Source organism: Toxotes jaculatrix, chromosome 13 (assembly GCF_017976425.1).
Source record: "Toxotes jaculatrix isolate fToxJac2 chromosome 13, fToxJac2.pri, whole genome shotgun sequence".
Taxonomy (NCBI): domain Eukaryota; kingdom Metazoa; phylum Chordata; class Actinopteri; family Toxotidae; genus Toxotes; species Toxotes jaculatrix.
Window position 1 is genome coordinate 1,865,119 of NC_054406.1, and position 19,840 is coordinate 1,884,958.

At 43.5% G+C, this 19,840-nt stretch overlaps 2 protein-coding genes across 3 annotated transcripts in view; one reads left to right on the forward strand and one right to left on the reverse strand.

Moving 5' to 3' along the window:
* The window catches only part of LOC121192367 (chloride channel protein 1-like), a 29,003-nt gene extending 21,333 nt beyond the window's left edge, over positions 1-7,670 (reverse strand). Inside the window, exons 1-7 of the mRNA XM_041054032.1 lie at positions 7,553-7,670; positions 1,639-1,942; positions 1,418-1,549; positions 1,049-1,177; positions 698-831; positions 461-538; positions 223-301 (exon numbers count right to left, since the gene is read on the reverse strand). Of these exons, the coding sequence (XP_040909966.1) occupies positions 223-301; positions 461-538; positions 698-831; positions 1,049-1,177; positions 1,418-1,549; positions 1,639-1,942; positions 7,553-7,660 (964 nt within the window). The 5' untranslated portion in view covers positions 7,661-7,670. The remainder of the gene's footprint in view (positions 1-222; positions 302-460; positions 539-697; positions 832-1,048; positions 1,178-1,417; positions 1,550-1,638; positions 1,943-7,552) is intronic.
* A 2,383-nt stretch (positions 7,671-10,053) lies between these two features.
* styk1a (serine/threonine/tyrosine kinase 1a) lies at positions 10,054-19,453 on the forward strand. 2 transcript variants are annotated; one of them, XM_041052745.1, is made up of 10 exons: positions 10,054-10,285; positions 12,935-12,990; positions 14,994-15,197; positions 15,298-15,534; positions 15,822-16,003; positions 16,581-16,661; positions 16,958-17,172; positions 17,469-17,509; positions 17,750-17,846; positions 18,608-19,453. In XM_041052745.1, exons 2-10 carry the CDS (start codon positions 12,936-12,938, stop codon positions 18,801-18,803), a joined length of 1,308 nt encoding a protein of 435 aa, XP_040908679.1. In that variant the 5' UTR covers positions 10,054-10,285; position 12,935; the 3' UTR covers positions 18,804-19,453. The 2 variants fall into 2 exon arrangements, with proteins under 2 accessions (XP_040908679.1, XP_040908680.1); XM_041052746.1 differs by lacking the exon at positions 10,054-10,285 and adding an exon at positions 10,991-11,183.
* The last annotated feature ends 387 nt before the right edge of the window (positions 19,454-19,840 follow it).

The window sequence follows — 19,840 nt, forward strand, 5'->3', positions numbered from 1 at the left end:
TTTAGCTACTATTTCAGTGTTTAGAACAGAATTCCCAATTCTGGCTTCTTCAAGCATAGATATCAACCAAGGGGCCACTTCATAAAAACACAGATGGTACTGTTCAGTTTAGGCTGGTGACGTGGAAATACCTAAAGCAGAGACATGACTGTCTTACATCTATTCCAGGGGAAGATGAATCAAAAAAAGAGAGCAGAGCAGGAAAAGGAAAAAGCTGTGTACCTCCAAGTGGAGTGCCAAAGCAACAGCCCACGCCAACAGCGCAGCCCACTGTTAGGATGTCTGTATAACAGTATGGATTCTACTGATGCAGAGAGGAGGAGGAGGAGGAGAAAGGATTGAGACAATGGAAAAGCAGCATATAAATGAGGAATATCTCATGCTATATATATGAATATATTTTATTTTATTTTTTATTTTTTTACCATCACACTAAAAAAGGTTCCTGACATCAACTTACCTGATAAAATCCTGAAAAGAAGGACATGAACCTGCTGAGAACTGCAGCACAGATACTTGCAATGTGAACAAACGGGCCCTGAGTGAAGGAAGAGAGCGCAACAGAAAAATGCAAGAAGATCATGTTCTAAAGAAGAACTGTACAAGACCAAAATCTCCTCACTGGAAAACAGGTAATGAGTCAGTTAATTAGTCTATGAAAAACCTGGATGGCCCAGTTTTATCTGGGCTCACTCACCTCTTTGCCTACAGGCATGCCGCTACCCAGGGCAGCAGTCAGACCGATGACTTTAGCAATAAAGGCCTTGAGAGTTAAATATTCCTTTAGCACCACACCTCTCAGGATGGTCTTCAACTCTGGGATACCAGAACCTGGGACAGAAGGTGAGACAGAGTTTGTTTAGAGCCAGAAAAAAGGAAAAAAGGGTCCAGTTACAGAAAAATACTAACTGGTGTATCTGATGCACCCGATGTTTTTTCCACTCAAAACAATGTAAATTCCAAACCATTTGCTGTTGTGGGTAATCAAACAGATGAAAACGGAGAAGCATGAGAACATAAACGTGAGGAGGAGGAAGGTGGTACAGACCGATAGCTTGAGGAGAAACCAAGTGACAGAAGAGGGATGAGAACAGGATGAACATCAGGGGATATGAAACCCAGGCCAGGTACTGCAGGGGGATGTTCCCCCTCAGCTCCCCATAAATCCACTTATAGGCTGAAGAAGGATGAATTGGAGGGAGGAAAGGGACAAGAAGGACAAAAAGGCACAGAGGAAAGGAGAAAGGAGAGCAATGGAGGATTGTCGAAGGAAAGAAAAGGCATCAACTGAGAATAGCACTGAAGAAAACAGAGTGACAGAGGGGATTCTTATGCAAACATCTGGCCATTTATCATTGTGCTGATTTTCACTGGATTCACTTTTTCCATCAGAGTGAAGTGGGATTTGTAGTCCTACCTTCGAGGCTCTTTGCGCTGGCGTAGTCCATTGTCCAGCTGACCAGTGCCATCGTGATGCCCAGCAGAACCAGGAAGATCCAGTCTTCTCCCAACCTGGTCACGAGGAACCGCTGCACCCGTGCTATGCAGTCTGACAAAAACCACAGAAGCTCACAAAAGAGGAGTAATAAAGCATCTGTCTGTTTATTTACCTCTTCATCTTTCCTCAGTGCTCCTCACCTCTACACTTGGAGTAGGAGCGCTTCTTCTTCATAGAGGATGTGAGGTCAGGTTCAGCTGTTTGCTCATCAGCAGCCTCAGTTTCCATGTTAGACTGACGCCTGTTCCTTTGCCTGCTGTAAGAGCTGTGCTGATGTCCATGGCGACTGTGGTATCCATTTTGGCCACGCCGGCTATGCCCGTGCCGTGTCCTCCCGTGGCAGCGGTGATGGTTGCCATGCTTCTTGATCTGTCTCTCTGTCAGGAGGCGCGTGGCCTCCCGTCTGCCGGAGCCTCCTTGGTGCTCCTGGTACTCCCCATAGAGCTGTCAATCAATCAGTAAAACAGCCCATTAATCAGTTTGTACAGAAAAGACCAAATAGCATGAATACCCAGCATTCACTCATTACACATGAACAAATACATGTAGTTCCTGAGCAGGTGAGAATGTTGAGTGTGACAGTACCCTCCTTTTGGCAGAGAAGGGGTCCATTTTAAAAATAGACAGGACCACGTGTTGACCCAAACAGCTCCAGTGGAAGCGGAAACATGGGCTCTGCCTCTAGATTTATCACCTCCAGACAGAGCCCATGAAAACGGACCGGGACATCTGGAGAAGAGATTGATTCTCGTCTCTCTCCCTCTCTCACCGACACAAATATCTCAGCCCTTTCAGCAGGAGACGCCCTCTTTCATTTGTGTTGTCCTCCCTTTCTAACTCGAGACATTTCAAACTCTGCCACTGAACAGCATGTGCTTTCTTCTGTATGTCATGTCCTTCACACCTGGAAGCTGACGAGGATTTTTACAATTTGCTGCTCAACAGGATGTGTTGGTGTAGTTTTGAAAACATGAGATATGACGCTCATGTGAGGTGTTATTTTCTAGTAAAAATCACTTGCTGCAAGTCCACGCCTCGGAATAAAAGTCAGAAAGTATTTATTGTTCTACACTACTCCAGCACTGTGCAGTATTTTAGGACTGCAACACAAATATTTGACTGCGGCTCATATACACTGTATATCCTCGGTACATCAACAGCAGACAATAGCACTCCAGGAATATAAGTGACAAGCCGGTAAGTTGTGCCTGGTGCTGACACTATGGATGTCCGTGCAGTAACCTTTCAACAGCTTCTAATTTAGCAGGTTCATGGACAGACAGATTGATGGACGGATGGATTTAGACACACACACACACACACACACACACACACACACACACACACACACACACACACACACACACACACACACACACACACACACACACACACACACACACTTGTACTTATATCTTTGTGAGGACACTCATTGACATCATGCATTCGCCAGCTCTCTAACCTTAACCATCTGAACCCTAACGCAAACCTGACTCTAACCTGAGCACTAAAACCAAGTCTTAAGCCTCAATCATCCCTTTACAGTTATGAGGACTGACCAAGATGTCCTCACTTTGTAAGGTCTATGCCTTTTTTTGGTCCTCACAAAGATAGATGTACAAGTACACACACACATTTATCAGGTTCTGGGATGCTGTGTGGGCAGAGATGCCAGTCAATGCACGGTGAAACCTGAGCAGCATAAAACACAATGTGCTGTAACTGGATGCCAACACACAATACGAACTCAAACAAAAGACGCCACACTTGTCTTGACTTGGTGGCCGATGCTCATGTGTTTAATGTTAAACGCACTATGTTGCTGTGCTGATCTAAGCAACAGTTCAGTTGAGTAAAACACACCCACACTTAGAGGAAGTGCTTATTTTTTTTAAAGTGAACAATGGGCTTAAAAAAAAGATGCTGCCAGCTCTCCAAGGTTTTCTGCAATCTACAGAAAGATTAGCTAACGTGAAACCAGACATGTTTATGAGAAACAAAGTGGGGGTCGGCTGAGCACGTGTTATTGTGAACTTGCCGCTGTGATGGAAGTGGTGACATGGACATTATTTCTCCAAAACTCCATGAACTCAACATCTTTTTTTGATTTGTTTGGGTCAAACAAACGTTGTGTGACTGGAAATGCAATCAGCTGTTCACCACTGTGCAGCCCAGGACAGGTGGACGCTCCAACATGGCCACCACCGTGTGTTATGTTGCTGGAATTCCATCGGCCCCACATTTTCCTCTCCTTTACCTCTTTCCACCTCTCCTTCCTGTTTTCCCTCTGGACCAGCGAAACTCTACTCTGCACTAATCACTTGTACTCCTTTACCCCCTTCTTTCATTGCCCTCTACTCTGCTTCCTTTCTTTCCCTCTCTCTTTGCCGGTGAAACACTACTCTGGGCTAAATTTAGCATCAGTGTGATCCAATATACCTCATTACACTTCCCACACCTCTCTCCCTCTCTCTCACCATCAGTGTACCTTTCAATGCCTCATCATATTCCTCCAGTTCTCCTATGTCTCGCTCTCTCTTTTACTCTCTGTCTCTACAACCTTTCAGCTCTCCCCTAGTCCCCTGGTCCCTCAGCACAGGAAGTATAAACTGTTAGTGATCCAAACAGGTGATTTTCCCAATATTCTGGCTGAGTGTATCTGCTGTATCTGCAGCCTTCACTAGGGCCGGGTATCTGGAGGCATTTTTTGGTACAATCCTTTAAGAAACAAACATATTTTCAACAAAACCAAAACCAAACTTCTCAAATGTTAAATACCGTCAAACTACAAGCAGCTGTGTAAGAACTGTGCCTGAATAAAATGCATCTAATCAGACATTCAATGCCAGCTGCAGGCACTGTTTAAGTTTGAGTTTCACACTACACTGTCGTACTGTTTCATGAGCGGTGGAAATGTGTGCAACCCACATGTGACATATAATATCGAGTGCAGAATGAACCGACCAAACTGGAATCCTCCTCTGTTAAGTTTACTGAAAACAAACCATAAGGAGGAGAAGCACTGAATTAATGGAAACAACTGTCTGAACGGCAAACAGGCCTCTGATATTTACAGCTGACATCTCACTGTTCTGAGCCAGTATTTTTCCACCATATCAAGGACACAGGTAACACATCTCCCCTGACCACTCGCATGGACACATGTACTGAGCTGATTTTTGTTTCCACATCAACAAACAACCATCAAAGAAATGCTGGGAATAATAAATACCACTCTATGCTGTGAAAAGCCTTGAGGAATGGAATGTCATTTTACACCTTCTGCAGACTGTAGCTCTTTACTTTTACTATTAAAAAAACAATAAACACAATTGTACCTCATCTTTACCATGAATTACTTCTGGACCAAATATTTTGATGGTAAAAAAAAAAGTCGCAAACACCTGAGTGAAAAAAAAAAAATACACTTGGCTGAGGTGGCTGAGGAAACAGACAGAATAAATCATAAAACATGTCTCTACATGAAGAGACTAGAAATTAATCCCATCAGCTTGTTGCTCCCTCCTCTTCTGCAATGGTTTAATCACACCCGAGAAGAGAATCAGTGCCACCAACTGTTTATTAATGCAAATTTGCATCCACTATCATTATGTTCCCATTACAGCAGTGAATGGAAAAGGAGGATTGATTTACATTTTCTGTTTTGTTTTTATACCGGCTATACACAGCTGACTCCGCTCTACGTTCAGAGCTACTTTCAGATATTTACTGATGAGGTTTTTTAGATCGGATCACATTGTGAGAATGAATTCCACTGAACGTCACTGAACGGCCCCTCTGACATCCACATACCTCCGTACAGGATGACTGTGTACAGATGAATGTGAGTGCATGCCGTTATAAGCTGTCATCTGAAGTCAAACCTACTGTATATGAAGGTCTTCTAAAATAGAGAAGGGTTTAACTACATACATTCTGTACATGACTGCTCCCTGGCCACGTGTCCTGTCTTTGTAGTAGACTGCAGAGGTGGGAATGATTCCATCACGTGACTTTACTTATGTGTAAACTTACAGTAACTTCATGGGACCGTTACCTACAGTGTGAAATGATTTGAACAGATAAAAACACACTTACACAGACAGACACACACACATGCAGTCACACAATGCACTCACAATTATAACAGAAAAGAAAACCTGCCATTCAAAGACAAAAAAATAAAAAAAATAAAAATAAATAAATAAATAAATAAAGACCCGTCTGTTTATAGCTCTGCTCCGTTGGTGACAGTGTAAACATAAGGGTTACCACAGCCTGTATAGTCTATACACACACACACACACACACACACACACACACACACACACACACAGGTTAGATGACGTGCACTCTTTGGACTGCCCATGGGCATAGGGTTTCAACAACCATTAAAATCTATAGGTCACCATGATCACCAGCCCTCACATACCAGCCAATCATCACCACAGAGGCACTACAGCTATATGAGTTAGTCTTCGAGGATTGTAGAGTGAAATACACCTTTTCATTCTGTTATATACACTGCACATTTTATTGTGTTGTCGATTTTATAGTAAATTTATATTTTTACGCATCAGTCTAGGCTCAATAACCCATGACGACAAAGTGAATTCAAGTTTGTTTTTTTCAAATATATTAAAAATCAAAAACTGAAATTTTTCATTTACAAACGTATTCAGACCCTTAATTCAGTACTTTGCAGAAGCTCCTTTGGCAGCAGTTACAGCTTCACGTCTTCTTGGACAAGTCTCCACACGCTTCGCACAGTTTGGACACTTAGTCCCTCTTCTCCTGGCAGATCCTCTTGAGCTCCGTCAGATCGGACGGGAAGCGTCTGTGAATTACCATCTTCAGGTCTCTCCTCCCTTTGGCTGAGCCACTCAAGAACAGTCAGACACGTCCCAAAGCCACTTCAGTGTTGCCTTGGCTGTTTGCTTCAGGTCGTTATTGTGCTGAAAGGTGAACAGACGTCTTCGCCTCAAGTCACGTGTAATCTGGAGTAGGTTTTCTTGAAGGACATCTCTGCATTGGGCTGCATTAATCCTCCTCTGAGCTCTGACTGGCCTTCCTGCCCATGTGATTTATGTCTCATCAGACCAGAGAATCTTGATCCTTGTGCTCACAGGGTCCTTTAAATGCTACTTGGCAAACTCGGTCTGTCATACGCCTTTAACTCAAAGTGTGCTTTTTTTCTCGTCTTTCAAACAACTCTGAGAACCTTCAGGGTTCTCTAGCAGAACATCCCAACGCCACGGTGAAAATCCTCCAGATGTTCTGGGACACCCTTCACGACGCCTTGTCCCAAAACATGCATGTAACCATGTAACAGCATGAATGGTGAAGATTAGCACCACTGCAAATGCACGATCAGGTTTCCTCTCTTTGGAACACACATGTATAATCATCCAACACACACACGAACAATCGCACAACCCAAGGCATTAACATGAAAGCACGTGTAAAAACATGAAAGGACACATGTTGGACAAAATCTTTCACACATGCAAACATGTAAAGCTGCTGTGTTACTCATATCAAAGAAGTCATTGCTACGTATGTTAAGACGTACCAGGGCTTAAGAAACGAGGCGCAGAGAGGGGAGCAAACAGGTGGCCGGCGGAGAAAGGAGGAAACAGAGAGACAGCGGCAAAGTGTGTATGTGCGTGCACGTGTATATGTACATGCCAAGATCCGGGGTGAAGGAGGTGCGCAGTGTCTAAGCACCTGTTGCGTGACCATGTGCGTAACCCTGTTGTTATACAGCAGCTAATTGGTCTTCGCCATGTCCAGAACGTACGCACACACACAGACACAGAATGTGGTTCATTCACAACCTCATACACAAGTTAGGCTCCATCCATGCACACGTAGTTTACGCTGCCAGTACAGGTGCGTCAAGCAAGAACGACATGAGCGTGATTCAGTGTGCACACACAACAGAGAGGAATAAATCTAACAGAGACAGGCAGACGCAGACACGGACAGATGGACACAGAAAGACAGGAGCTGGGACAGAGAGAGAAGAAAGGAGAACAGCAGAGGGACACTGACCAGGGTTTGCTTGTATCTCAGAGCCTTCCTTTCCGATGCATCTGCGGCCATTGACACACTGTCACTGACCCAAAAATAAACCCACCCGCTCACCGTCTGTCTCAGCATTACCAGGACTGCGCTGGATGCCCCGCCAGGACGCTCACACACACACACACACACACGCTCTCTCTCTCTCACACACACACACATACACACAAACCCTTGCTTTACTGCATTCGTGGGGACCGGTCATTAACATGATGCATTCCCTCGTCCCGTACACACACCTTAGCTATCACAACTAAATGCCTAACCCTAACCTTAAACTAAACCCGATCTTAACCTGAAGCCTAAAACCAGTTCTTAACCCTCAAACAGCCATTTAAACTTGCAGAGTCCAGCACTTTGATCCCCACAAAGTTGTCAAACCCCACAATGTAATGGAGGCTCCCACATATATAGTAAAACAAGCTCACAAACAACCACGCACAGACACACAACCCTCTCTCTCTCTCTCTTACACACACACACATATTCTGATATTCTGACATGGTGTAAACTAGCTCCAGCTGGGGTTACCCGCCCCGCCCTTCCCTGAGCTAACCCCCCACCCCTGTGAAGTTGAGTCGGGAGTGAACCGGACTAAATGACAGAAATTTAAGGGACTCGACCAACATTTAAAGAGACACGAGACGCTTTAGTGTTGGAAGGGGAGCAGAACTCACCCACCACAGCAGAGACCTGGGTCACTGCGTGGCAGCACAGCCTCTCTGGCTCCATCACACACAACCACTGTGTTTTTACGTGGGAAGCCAGTGAAGTATAATGTCTTTGTTGCTGCACTAGCAACTCCTACTGGCTGGTCAGAGCACCTGTGTGCAAGTGGGCGGGATCTGAGAGGCAGAGTTAACCTCTGTGTGTGAGGTGTGTCATCAAGTGTCTGTGTGTGTGTCCATAAGAAGTAAAGATGGTCAGGACGTGGAATAAGCCTTTGGACACATATGAAGACATGTAGATGTGGGATCAAATGCTAGCATGATCAGAGACTCAGATACAAAACTATTATACTGCACACAAAGTGATTAGACTCACAAAAAAAGGTAGAAAGCTGAGAAAGTCACGCAAACGACAAAAGAGTAGAAAGAAACATGAACAATAATTCTTTCTCTTTTCTGCCATAACAATCCTACAGAGGCCGAAATCAGACACAACAGAGTTAACACAAAAATACAGTGAGAGGATCAGCACTGGTTGAATTAATCCATGTGTGACACCGGACCGACCACAGTCGTTTCAGCTGAAGGCAGGTACAGGTCAGTACGGCAGCCAAGGTGAAACCTGACTTAAGGGCTCTCAGTGTCTGCGGGTGTTCACACACCCCCTCAATTTTAAAGGGAAGAGGGTGGAGCTGTCCCAGCAAGTGAAAAGATGATTATTCAGCAGTACTGACCCCCCCCCCCCCCCCCCCCCCCCCCACACACACAGGGCCAGTGGCCACACCTTACAGCTCAAATAAAAGTGTTGAGTACACAGGTTTCTGTTTCTTTAATATCTCACCAGCATGACCACGGTAAATAAACCACTGAACACTATCAACAGCTGCTTCTGTGCTCAGTTATCTACCATAGTATCTTTATATGAAGGATTAAGACGATAATCAGCAATGTGATCATCTGTTTTGTCCCTGATGATTCAGCAACAATACATTTAGCATTTTCCATGACTTCAAACTACATTTGGTTACATATATAAAGGGTTTGATCACGGAGGCCATTTTAAGATAGTTTTTAACTGTCTGATTATAGAAGATGAATGTAAACTACTGACTCAGTGGAGTGTAAAACTGCTTCAAGCCAAACACATCACACTGTGAACACACTAAGAGACGTAGACAAACAGTCCTGATGATTCTCCAAGTTTCACAGGAACAGTTTCAACCAGTTCTGTATCACCGTGCACTACAGCTCCAACAGTCAATGAACTGATTAGTCGATCAGCACAAAATTAATCTGCAACTATCTGATGATAGTTGGTGATCAATTAATCGTTTCAGCTGCTTCTCAGTCAAAAAAGTCAAATATTTTCTGGTTCTATCTGATCAATCGTGGTGATTTTCTGTTTTTTTTTTGTCATATACGATAATTAATTAAATATTTTTGATTGTTAGACAAAACAAGCGAACTAAAGACGTGACCACGGTCTCTTGACCATGACAAGTTACAAAACAAACATGGTTGACAGTAAAATACATCACGCCGCCCCTCTGCCGAGAAACCCCACATCTGTCAGGCTGACAAACACAGCCAGCTGTTCGGACACACGAACGGGGAACACACAAACACATGCACACAGCAAATACAACACTGACTCCGAGCTGTGTGCAGGTGATAAGGGTGACAAGGAAAAAGTGTTGGAGGGGTGGGTGTGGCCAACCTTACAGAGAAACCGAGAGAGAGAGAGAGAGAGAGAGAGAGAGAGAGAGAGAGAGAGAGAGAGAGAGAGAGAGAGAGAGAGAGAGAGAGAACACACTGTGCTGGTGACAGCAAAATAGACACAGAGATTCTAACATCACAGTCTTTCTCCCGTGGAAATGTGTCGGCCTGTGGATATCACCATATGTTGCTCACTGTCTCGGTAAAAATGAAAACTGAGAGGCTGGACTTGAATTTGTCAGTTTCATGGCTTTCACATGTTTTGGATACAGGGAGCATTCACAGTCTGACACCTGAAGAGCCCCAGAGAGTCGGCCAGGTAAGACGTGGGCGTGTGGCTGAAACCTAACGGTGGCTAAATCACTCATGTATGTGATGTGATTGCCACATTTTCTGAAATTTAACAAACAAAATGTGAAATCTTATGTCACAATATGGGTTTGTTCGTTTATATTTTGGTGTTATCCTGTGCTGTGCTGAGTTTTGTGCAGTTGTGTTGCCTTTAAGGAAAAATTCGACATTGGTCCTTGATGTGTTTGTGACTGGGCCTTAGAAATGACTGAAGTGGAGCAGCTATGTTTTTACACATTACTCTTGTGATGGTGATGATTTCCTTGCTGTGGTGTTGCACCACAGAGGAAACGCTGCTGTGTGCGATGTGCAGCCTTAACCATTAAATGTGACTGTGTGTTCTGACCAACCGTTTTGTTTGGATGTGCATTAACATGTATGTCTGTGTGTCTGTGTGTACGTGTTGCGAGATGGTCCGACCTGTTGTGCATGCAACTGTGTGTGTTGGTGTGGGAGAGTTATTGGCGCATGCGAATGTGGGAGAGCAATGCGGACAAACTGGTTCTGAGACATCAGTGCTATGTAAGAGGAAGGTGTCTGTGTGTGTCTGTGTGTGTGTGTGTTTTGTTTGCAAAAATGTTTACTACATACCAGCATGACTTTGAAAGGGTGTGCGTACATGTGTGTGTCACACTGAGAGTACACTCCTCGTCTGAGAGCTGAGGATGACGTTGCACAATTACCACAGGAAACATGAAGTCGCCAACACGCATTGCGCCTCTGCTGTTCCGCACGTTTGTCGTGAACAAGTGTCTTCACTCCGATGTCCTTACTACCATTACATCACCACAACGGCCTGCGGTGTGCATTACATGCGTTTAACTGTGTTTGGTGAAACAGTACCTCGGATGACAGAAAAGGACGAGGTAGGCATGAGAACGATTTCTTAAGTATTATCTGACTGACAACCTCCAAGCTGCTCCTAAACAAACACTTCTCACTAAAAAGATAATGTAATGTAATGTACACTGAGCACTCTGGTGTATTTCACTGGCACAAAAACCTCCCATTTGACATCTGAACTGTGGAGTAATGATTAAATCTGAGTGTTTTTCAGTCAAATCTCAGGCTTTGAAATGTGTGTGATGGATAATCAGAGTTCAATACTCAACAAAGCTGTGTATTCATGGTTTTAAAATCATAAAATACATCTAGAAACAGATTATAAAGGCTTTAAAATGAATATTACAACAAAACGCAGAGAACAAACTGACTTTAATGATTATTATTTCACATACTGTTCCACAGCACTTTGATATTTACTAGTGTTTATACATTTATACATACAGGAGTGACTAATTATCATTTCTGTTTCCTCATCAACTGTGAATTAGGACTATTTCAGAACTTAGATAATAGTAAGTGTCAGGCCTGATGCTGTAACCGCATGAATGCAGTGTTTTGATTCTACTTGGACACATTTGTTAAACAAATCAGACGGACAGGAGGACGACAGTATGTACGTGTCTCTACTTGTCCTGGAAGCAGCAAACTGCGTCCGACAGTCCTAAACGGGGTGTCCTTCCTTTAAAACTCCTCATCTGAATGTGTGTGTGGTGTAAAATGTGCTTGTTTGAAAAGACCTGGGGCATAAATTCAAATGTACAGGATCAAATGTCCTCTGAGGACATTTTCACAAAAGCACACAAAGACAGAAACTGTCCTATTCACTACACACTCTCACTTCCCCTATAACTTCATGTTCTCCATCAGAGATATTTTAATACATCGTGCTTCCCCTTATTACTGTGTCCTGCCACTGTTTGCTTTAAAGTCACCGCCTTTCTTTGATGTTCTCATTTGTTCGTCATGTTATTGTTTGAAACTGGCTCATACAGTGTAGATAGGTAGAATGAAAAACACACAGCATCACAGTCTCAGGGGTTTTCCACAGCGTCACCACTTCACCAGCAACAGAAACTTTTTCAAGAACCAACTACAACTACAACAGCCTCTCTGACACCACTGACAAACAGCCTCACTCAAACCTAACAACCAACTCATCAGCTGCTCCGTATATAGAGGAGTTTGTTTATGGTAATATCATGTTAGAGAGTAAAAATAAGACTTGTGATCTGAGATAAATAACAGTTTTGGGAAAGGTTAAGCTAAACAGTGTCTGGTATATCATGTGTGATTGGAGGAGGTTAAGTGGCTGCTGAATGCCAGGTCATCCTTTCACAGCACTGCTGAGCGATGGTAACACTGATCTCCGCTTCTTTTATCTGTGTAAGCGATAGCAGGTTCTCCTTTTTTATTTGTGCATCGAGAGTTCATATAAAAAAAAAAGTTCATGGTTTACATTTGCTGTGTAAAAGCTGAGAGAAAAACGGCCACAGTTCATATTGAAGCTGTTTTCTGACAGATGACCTCGGCATCAGTGTGGGTGTGCGACTGCTGCTTACTGAACTTCACGTAGAGCTTGTTAAGCACAGTTAAACTCTGAACCAGCTACTTCATCCAGCCACTCTGTACAGTTATTAGAGAGGCAGATGCTGCGCGTCTCCGTCTAAGCTTATGGGATTTAGGGCGGCTGCTGAGCAGAGGTAATGCTGATCTCCTCCTGCTGCCGCTGATAGTAACGCTGATCTATCTGTGTTCCTCTCTTCCCCTCCAGCATGTCATCCAACTCCACGGCCGATAATCTGTGTGCACCGGACGACACCCTCTGTAGTAAGGACACAACTCTCGACCTCTCATCATCGTCTCCTACCCTCTCTCCCTTCCGTCCTGCTTCATCTACTGTCTCTATCCTCCACAGACCCAAATCTTACATAGCTATTAAGAAAATAATCAACAGGCTTCCCACTTCATTTACTAGGAAATGTTTTCATCTTTCTCTCCTTTTCAATCTTAAATTATCACATTCTTGACACTTTCTGTCATTTTCTAGCTTTTGCTTATCTTCTTATTCATCTCATCCTTCAGTTCTCTGTGTATTCGACCACTTATGCTGCGGTCAGTGACTTTTCCAGCAGGTTGTAGCTACTTTGCATTGAAAGCTGTTGTTTACAGCCGATCAGCAGCAGTTTCCAACACACTGACCAAACACGGTCCAACCCTACACTATGTTCTCACCTGGTCATGTTATCTATGAAATTACAACACCAGCAGCGCAGAACAGTGATGTTTCAACATCCAACCTCCAGATAATGTCAGATGAAATACTGGAGCTCAGATTGATGTGTGATTACACAATCAGATGGAAAAATTGCTCCTGACTCACTGATACTGCTGTGATTATTATATCTTTTTTTTTTTTTTTTGCATGTCTCTGTTTTCCTACAGGTCGCTTTTATTCTACATTACTGCTGAATGTTTAATGGCTCCTATTAATTTCTTATTCTGTATCTTCAGTCACATCATAACACAACAATGTTAAGATAGTTACAGATCATACTCATTTTATGCTAAACGTTTGTTGAACTACCTGTAGAACAGAATGTTAAAGTAAAACATCTTAAGTTCACTAAACATGAACCTGAAATGATTAATGCCATTCCACAAATCCGTCACCACACCTAAGAATGTTCCACAACCAGAACTCGTTATGTGCACACACCAGGTGCTTCACATTCCAGTTTCTTCTTTCTAACAACACTGGATTCACTTCAGGATGTCAGCGTCAGAAGGTGTGTGAGATGACGGATTTCATGGCTTCTGCTCCAGTTAACATGCCACTGTAGTAATGTTATACAAGGGTGTGTGTGTGTGTGTGTGTCTACCCAGACCCAATATGGAAGACAGACATAGCTGATATGGTAAAATGGAAGACGAACATAAAAGAAAGCAATAAAATAATAACTGCAAAATTATCCAAGGAAATCCAGTGACACAGTTTAAACCACATCATATAATTATTATAATAAAAAAATCAATGTTCCCTGCTCAATAACACGCAGTAAAAAGTTTCAGTGGTAGAGTGGAAACACCCACATCTATCAAAGACAGAGACTCAACAGGGAAATGCCTGTAATCAAAGAATCAGTTCTGTCTGAATCTCTCGTTCGACCACATCCCGGCCAGTCTTTCTGTCTAATTAAAGCTGTGTTACGCTGACAATGCAGCGACAAAGCAGCAGGACAAAAGTTGTTTTGTTATCAGCCAAGCAAAGCAGAGGCAGCGAGCAATATAATAACATGACGATGAATGCTGCCCACATGCCTTGGGTTTGTGGAGCCTCTTTATTTCAGATAAAAAAAAAGGAAAAAGGATTAAAGATAAAAGAAAAGCCTGTTTGTCCAGAGGACAACAGCAACATGCAGGATTATCTTCTGCACCATTTCCGGCTGAAAATCGATCATTACGTCCCTGAAGCATCTGAGAGCAGTGATGGTTGCGTTCAAATACTGATATGCTCTGCAAAATTACAGTGTCATCCAGCTATATATCAACATGTCAACACCGGTGTAAATGGAGGATGATGTAATGTTGAGATAGAACATCCTGTCAACACTGAAGAGGTGAAACCATCTTAACAGCCAACATATTCATGCTGTCAAACAGCCCTAAGCAGAACACTGAAACCAAACCTGCACAACCTTAAGCACAGAGCACTTAGGAAACTGTGTATATGAACATCCATCCCAAACACAGGTACTACACAGTGTTGAAAATGCATTGCTTCTTCTTGGACCTGACATTTACATGTGAATTCCTCTCTCTCTCTCTGTCAGTAATACGGGAGCATCAGCCGGCCGTGATAATCGTGCCGACGCTGCTCCTCGCTGCCACCCTGGTCACCTTACTGGCCCTGCTCCTCATGAGGTACTGTCCTGAACGGAAGCGGACTCGGATCACAGCCCTTCAAAGCTACAGCAGCTCATCACACAGACACACGCAGAGACACAGCCACAGACATCACTTACAGGGCATCGACGGTGAGCAAGCACGCATGGGTCTCTGCGACAGTTTTTCACAGTTTTCTCGTTGCTCACACAGATTAACGACTCTGTTTGGTGCCTGTCTTTATCTGAATAGCACCCCCTGGGTTAAACCCACTGGAACATGAAGAGCTGCCGATGTCAGTTCAACAAGTGCAGCAGAATGTCAGGCCGACCCTGACTGCACTACCACAGACGTCCACAGAGAGGCATCATGATGCCTTCAGCCAGATCACTGCCCTGCCGCTGTCCTTCTCCATCAAACCAAGTGACACAGTCAGGCTCCACAGGGCCCGCATGGACAACAGGGATGTGATCCTGAGGGTGCTGAAAGGTAAACTGAGCTCTACCAAGCCAGATCTCTCTTCTACTTTTCTCCCTTGACTGAAGAGCTTTTTTTCAAACTTTCCATGTTCACGAACTATAAATGTTCTGACAACACAGAAGCTGTATCAAATCTAAAATATAAGATTAAATCCTTATGAAATAAATCTAAACCCGCAGCAACAACAGCAACTGTGTAAATATGAAGCATTAAAAAACGGAGCACTGCTGTTCAGTGAAATGTTCCTGGTTAAAAATAATTTTTAAAAAAAATCTGTTTTCTTACCTTTTACCCAGAATCTGCAAACAGCAGCGAGAAGCAGGACTTTCTGGGTTTCGCGTCCTTTGTCTCCGGACTGGGGCCACACCCCTTTCTACCTGTGCTGCTGGGTAAAGTTTCAGTGCAGTCGCCCCTGCTGATGGTGATGGAGGAACTGCATCACAGAGACCTGCTTGGGTTCCTATGGAGATGTAGACAGGTACAGTAATCTATTACTTACCAAACAAAGACTAGTTTATTCAGAGTTTAAGGCGCAGGTTTAAACTGTGGTTTACATTACACACCGCAGGACATGTGCTCAGTGCTGGTGATGAAAGTGTGTTCCTGTAAAGCAGGAAAACTTCATTATATCTGTAAGAGCTTACTCATAAAGCTGTTTAAGTGGAAAAAAATAAAATAAACATGTTTCTCCACCAAACTTTATGCCACAGTGGGCTGTACACTGTCAAGCAGATTTTATTTTACAGTATAATTATTTGCTTGCTCCAAAACCTGGGCATGACTCTTTACTTTTACTACATGATGTGATAAAAGTAATTAGTGCTTTGTGCCTGTGTGGGGCAGTGGAGGGCAATAAATCCACCTGCTGAAACACAGAGGATCCATAGATCCTTGACACTAACAGACACAGCATCTTCTTCTTCTTCTGTTATAAAACAGACATACTACCCTGATGTACAGGTAAAATACCTGTTTCTTAGTCTGACTCAAAAAGGAGAATTCATTAGAAAAACATTCACATTTTCCCTTTTCTTGCTTCCTCTCTGTCACTAAAGGATCACTCAGGTGTGGAGTCTCCATGTGACATGACAGAGAAGAGGATCTTCACCATGGCAGGACAAGTGGCCTCTGCTCTGGTTGGTTAAACTGCTGTCCGTCCTCCTTTCAGTCTCTCTCACTGCTTCATGGACCAGATAACTTTATTCGTAGGAATCACTCAGGAGAGAGATCATTCTGTCTCCTCGCTCATATCCAAGTCTCCCAATATGCAAATTTCTAATCGAGCAAAAAACCGGTAACGTCACTCTTCAGGTTATGTTGTTATGTTGTCAGGAGAAACCTGTGTGACTGCAATATAAACCATTACATATGTTTATGTTTGTGGAATCAGCCCCACGGCCACTTTCTAAAAATCCTGATTTTCAACATCCAGGAGTATCTGCACAGTCAAAGCTGCATTCATGGCAACATAGGCGCTCGCAGCGTTCTGGTTGGTGGAGATCTGACAGCAAAGCTGTGGGGATTGGGCCCGGCCTACCGCAGGAGAACACAGGCCGGTTCACCGGGGGAAGTGGAGGACATGGAGCTGAGGAAGTGGCAGGCACCTGAAGTGCTGGCCAGGCGGGCCGTCAGTCCAAGCAGCGACGTGTGAGTGTCCGAGGCCTCTTAAGAATATTAAATAACGCAGCAGCCAGGATGACTGGACATAAAGCACGTCACTGAAATGTCCCAGCAAAGGTTATGCTGAATAACTGATCGCTGTGTTTAACACAACTGCATCACAGCGAGAGTTTACAGCCTGTTTCACACACAGAATCAAACCAGGCTGGTTAGTGAAGGCCAGGGTGTGTTTTAATCTGCCCTCAGTATATATTTTTATACTGAATTTATAAATGTATATTTAATCTAATGTGAGACCAAACTCCTATCCCTTTCTTTGACAGGTGGTCCTTTGGTATCCTGCTCTATGAAATGGTCACACTGGGTGAGTGTTTTTAAATTCTACACCTCTGAAAGACACTGTTTATCTCAGTCTATAATGGAAGTGTTGGGTTTTTGGTTGACATTACGAGCAAGGAATAAATATGAATATGATAATTCATTATAATCATTTATGTACATATTTAACCGGTTTTAATAATAGTCATGAAATTTTCCAAAACTTCCCAGACTTATGAATAACAATTGTGCAGGAGCTTAAACTGAACTCAGTCTACTTCTCCAGGTGACCCACCGTTTGATCAGCTCATGGCCACTGAACTTCTGCAGCATCTACAGAGAGGACGGCATCTCAAACGGCCGAGCACCTGCTCCAACTCACTGTAAGACGAACAGCAGAGAACAGCTTTAATAAAACTGCACAGAGCAAACTCACTCACTCACTCACTCACTCACACACACACACACACACACTCACACAGACACAGACACACACACAGCTCAGTTGAGGAGACAGGTTTGAACTGGATTCCCCACGAGTGAGAGCCAATACTCCAGAAATTTATTTTTATCAAACCCAAAAGCTGTAGACCACCACGAGCTGATACTACATGTCAGACTTGTAAAATCTGGATTACATTAACCCAGTTTTACAGTTTCAGATTAACAGTTTCAGATTTGTAAAACCTTTAATGCCAGACCACACTGGACCAGATCCAAGGTCAAGAAAGTGACAAATCTGAAGGTGTGTTTTAAACAGTCTTCAGTTTCAGCGAATGAATGTAGTCCAGTTTGGACATGTCCAGGTAAAGTGGTTTTTCATGTAGGCCTCGTCCAATGTGGTGTGGATGGCAAAACAGTAATGAAATCGAATTTTTGTGTTTTCACAAAACAGAATTAAAGGTTTAACAAACCTGTGTTTTAAACAGTGTTCAGCTGCTGAGAGGTAATGTGGTCCAGACCCACCTCCAGTCTGGTTCCACCTTAATAAACTGATAAACGGTAGATAACGTCAGCACTGGTTAAACTGGTTCCAGCGGCCACAGCAGCGGCACGTCGCTCATAAACACATTTGTTGTAATGATCTGCCGCCATTTTCACTGAGTGCAGCAGAGGTTTCACGGTGCTTCCCCCGGGTCTGCAGGTACTCCTTAATCCGGTCCTGCTGCCACTGGAGCCCACAGCAGCGTCTCTCCATGTCGGAGCTGATTCAAAGACTGCAGGCGGGAGAGAAATCAGCCAATGGGAGGACAGTGATCAGAGTACCTGAACCACTGGACATCGAGAGCTACCTGAGGGAGGCGGGATATGGAGAGGCGTACAACTACGCTGTGCTCTGATTGGCTGAGAGCGACGTCAGTCAGGATCACCTTTGCGCTGTTGTTGCCGCCATCTTCTTTGTGTCTTCTTTGACACTGAAAGGACTGCTGCAACTATTAATGAAGAAGACGAAGAAGAAGACGAAGAACAAGAACAAGAAGAACTTTATCAGAAAAATGCACATTATAATTAATTATTCTTTATGAAGTCAAGTTTTTGTTTTGCACTTGTACTGTTGGAACATTTTAAAGCACAATCACTTTACATGTTTAAAGAGTAATATATGGATTGTAAATATGTCTTTTTCTGTAACCTATAATTATGTTGACAAAAACAATGCTTGTTTCCTGCATGTTTTAGTATAAAGAAGGAGTTTGACAGCAGCGGATCACAGGGGCACAACTACACACTACTGCATGAAAATAACTGAAAACTCTTGAACGCAACACAAATGAAATCTGCTGGAAAGAGTTGTCATTTCAGACAGCAACGGACGGCTTGAAGTGATGATCACCGGTAAAACATGAGAAGACTGGTTTTGTCCACTTCAGTCTGAAATCAAGGCCACGGCCTAAGCATGGCGGGGTACAGCTGCTGTGTATCCCACTGACCTGGGCAGCGACCCCGGGTCAGCAGTGTGGTAAATTAATCAAAAGCTCTTACAACTAGATTTTGACACAAGCCAGAACTTTTTCAACTGAATTAGCACAAACCGGTTGACAAACAGTAGTCTGCATGAGGGGTCCCTGAAGTCCTGGGCACCAGGACTGTTGCCTCCTTTGCTCAGTCAGTATTGCAGCCCTGGGGCTGTGTGCTCAGAAAGCCCATCACCAACAAACCTGTATTTTCTGATGATGAGGGGAATCCACATAATCCATATACAACGGGTATGCAAATGAAAAATAAAAGCCCAAACAGTCATCCCCTAACGGGTCAGTTCTTCTTCTCTTTCAATAATAAAAATACAGGAATCACAGATTTAAAACAGTTCCTTGATTATTTATTTGCATGATAGTACTGTTAACCTCTCCTCATGAAACCAGGTCCCTCCAAGATT

Bases quoted from the DNA above. Each gene is read 5' to 3' on its own strand.
- styk1a (XM_041052745.1), top strand. From the start codon at position 12,936: ATGTCATCCAACTCCACGGCCGATAATCTGTGTGCACCGGACGACACC. The intron at 15,535-15,821 runs GTAAACTGAGCT...CCTTTTACCCAG, and splicing joins GATCCTGAGGGTGCTGAAAG to AATCTGCAAACAGCAGCGAG. The intron at 17,510-17,749 runs GTGAGTGTTTTT...CTACTTCTCCAG, and splicing joins CTATGAAATGGTCACACTGG to GTGACCCACCGTTTGATCAG.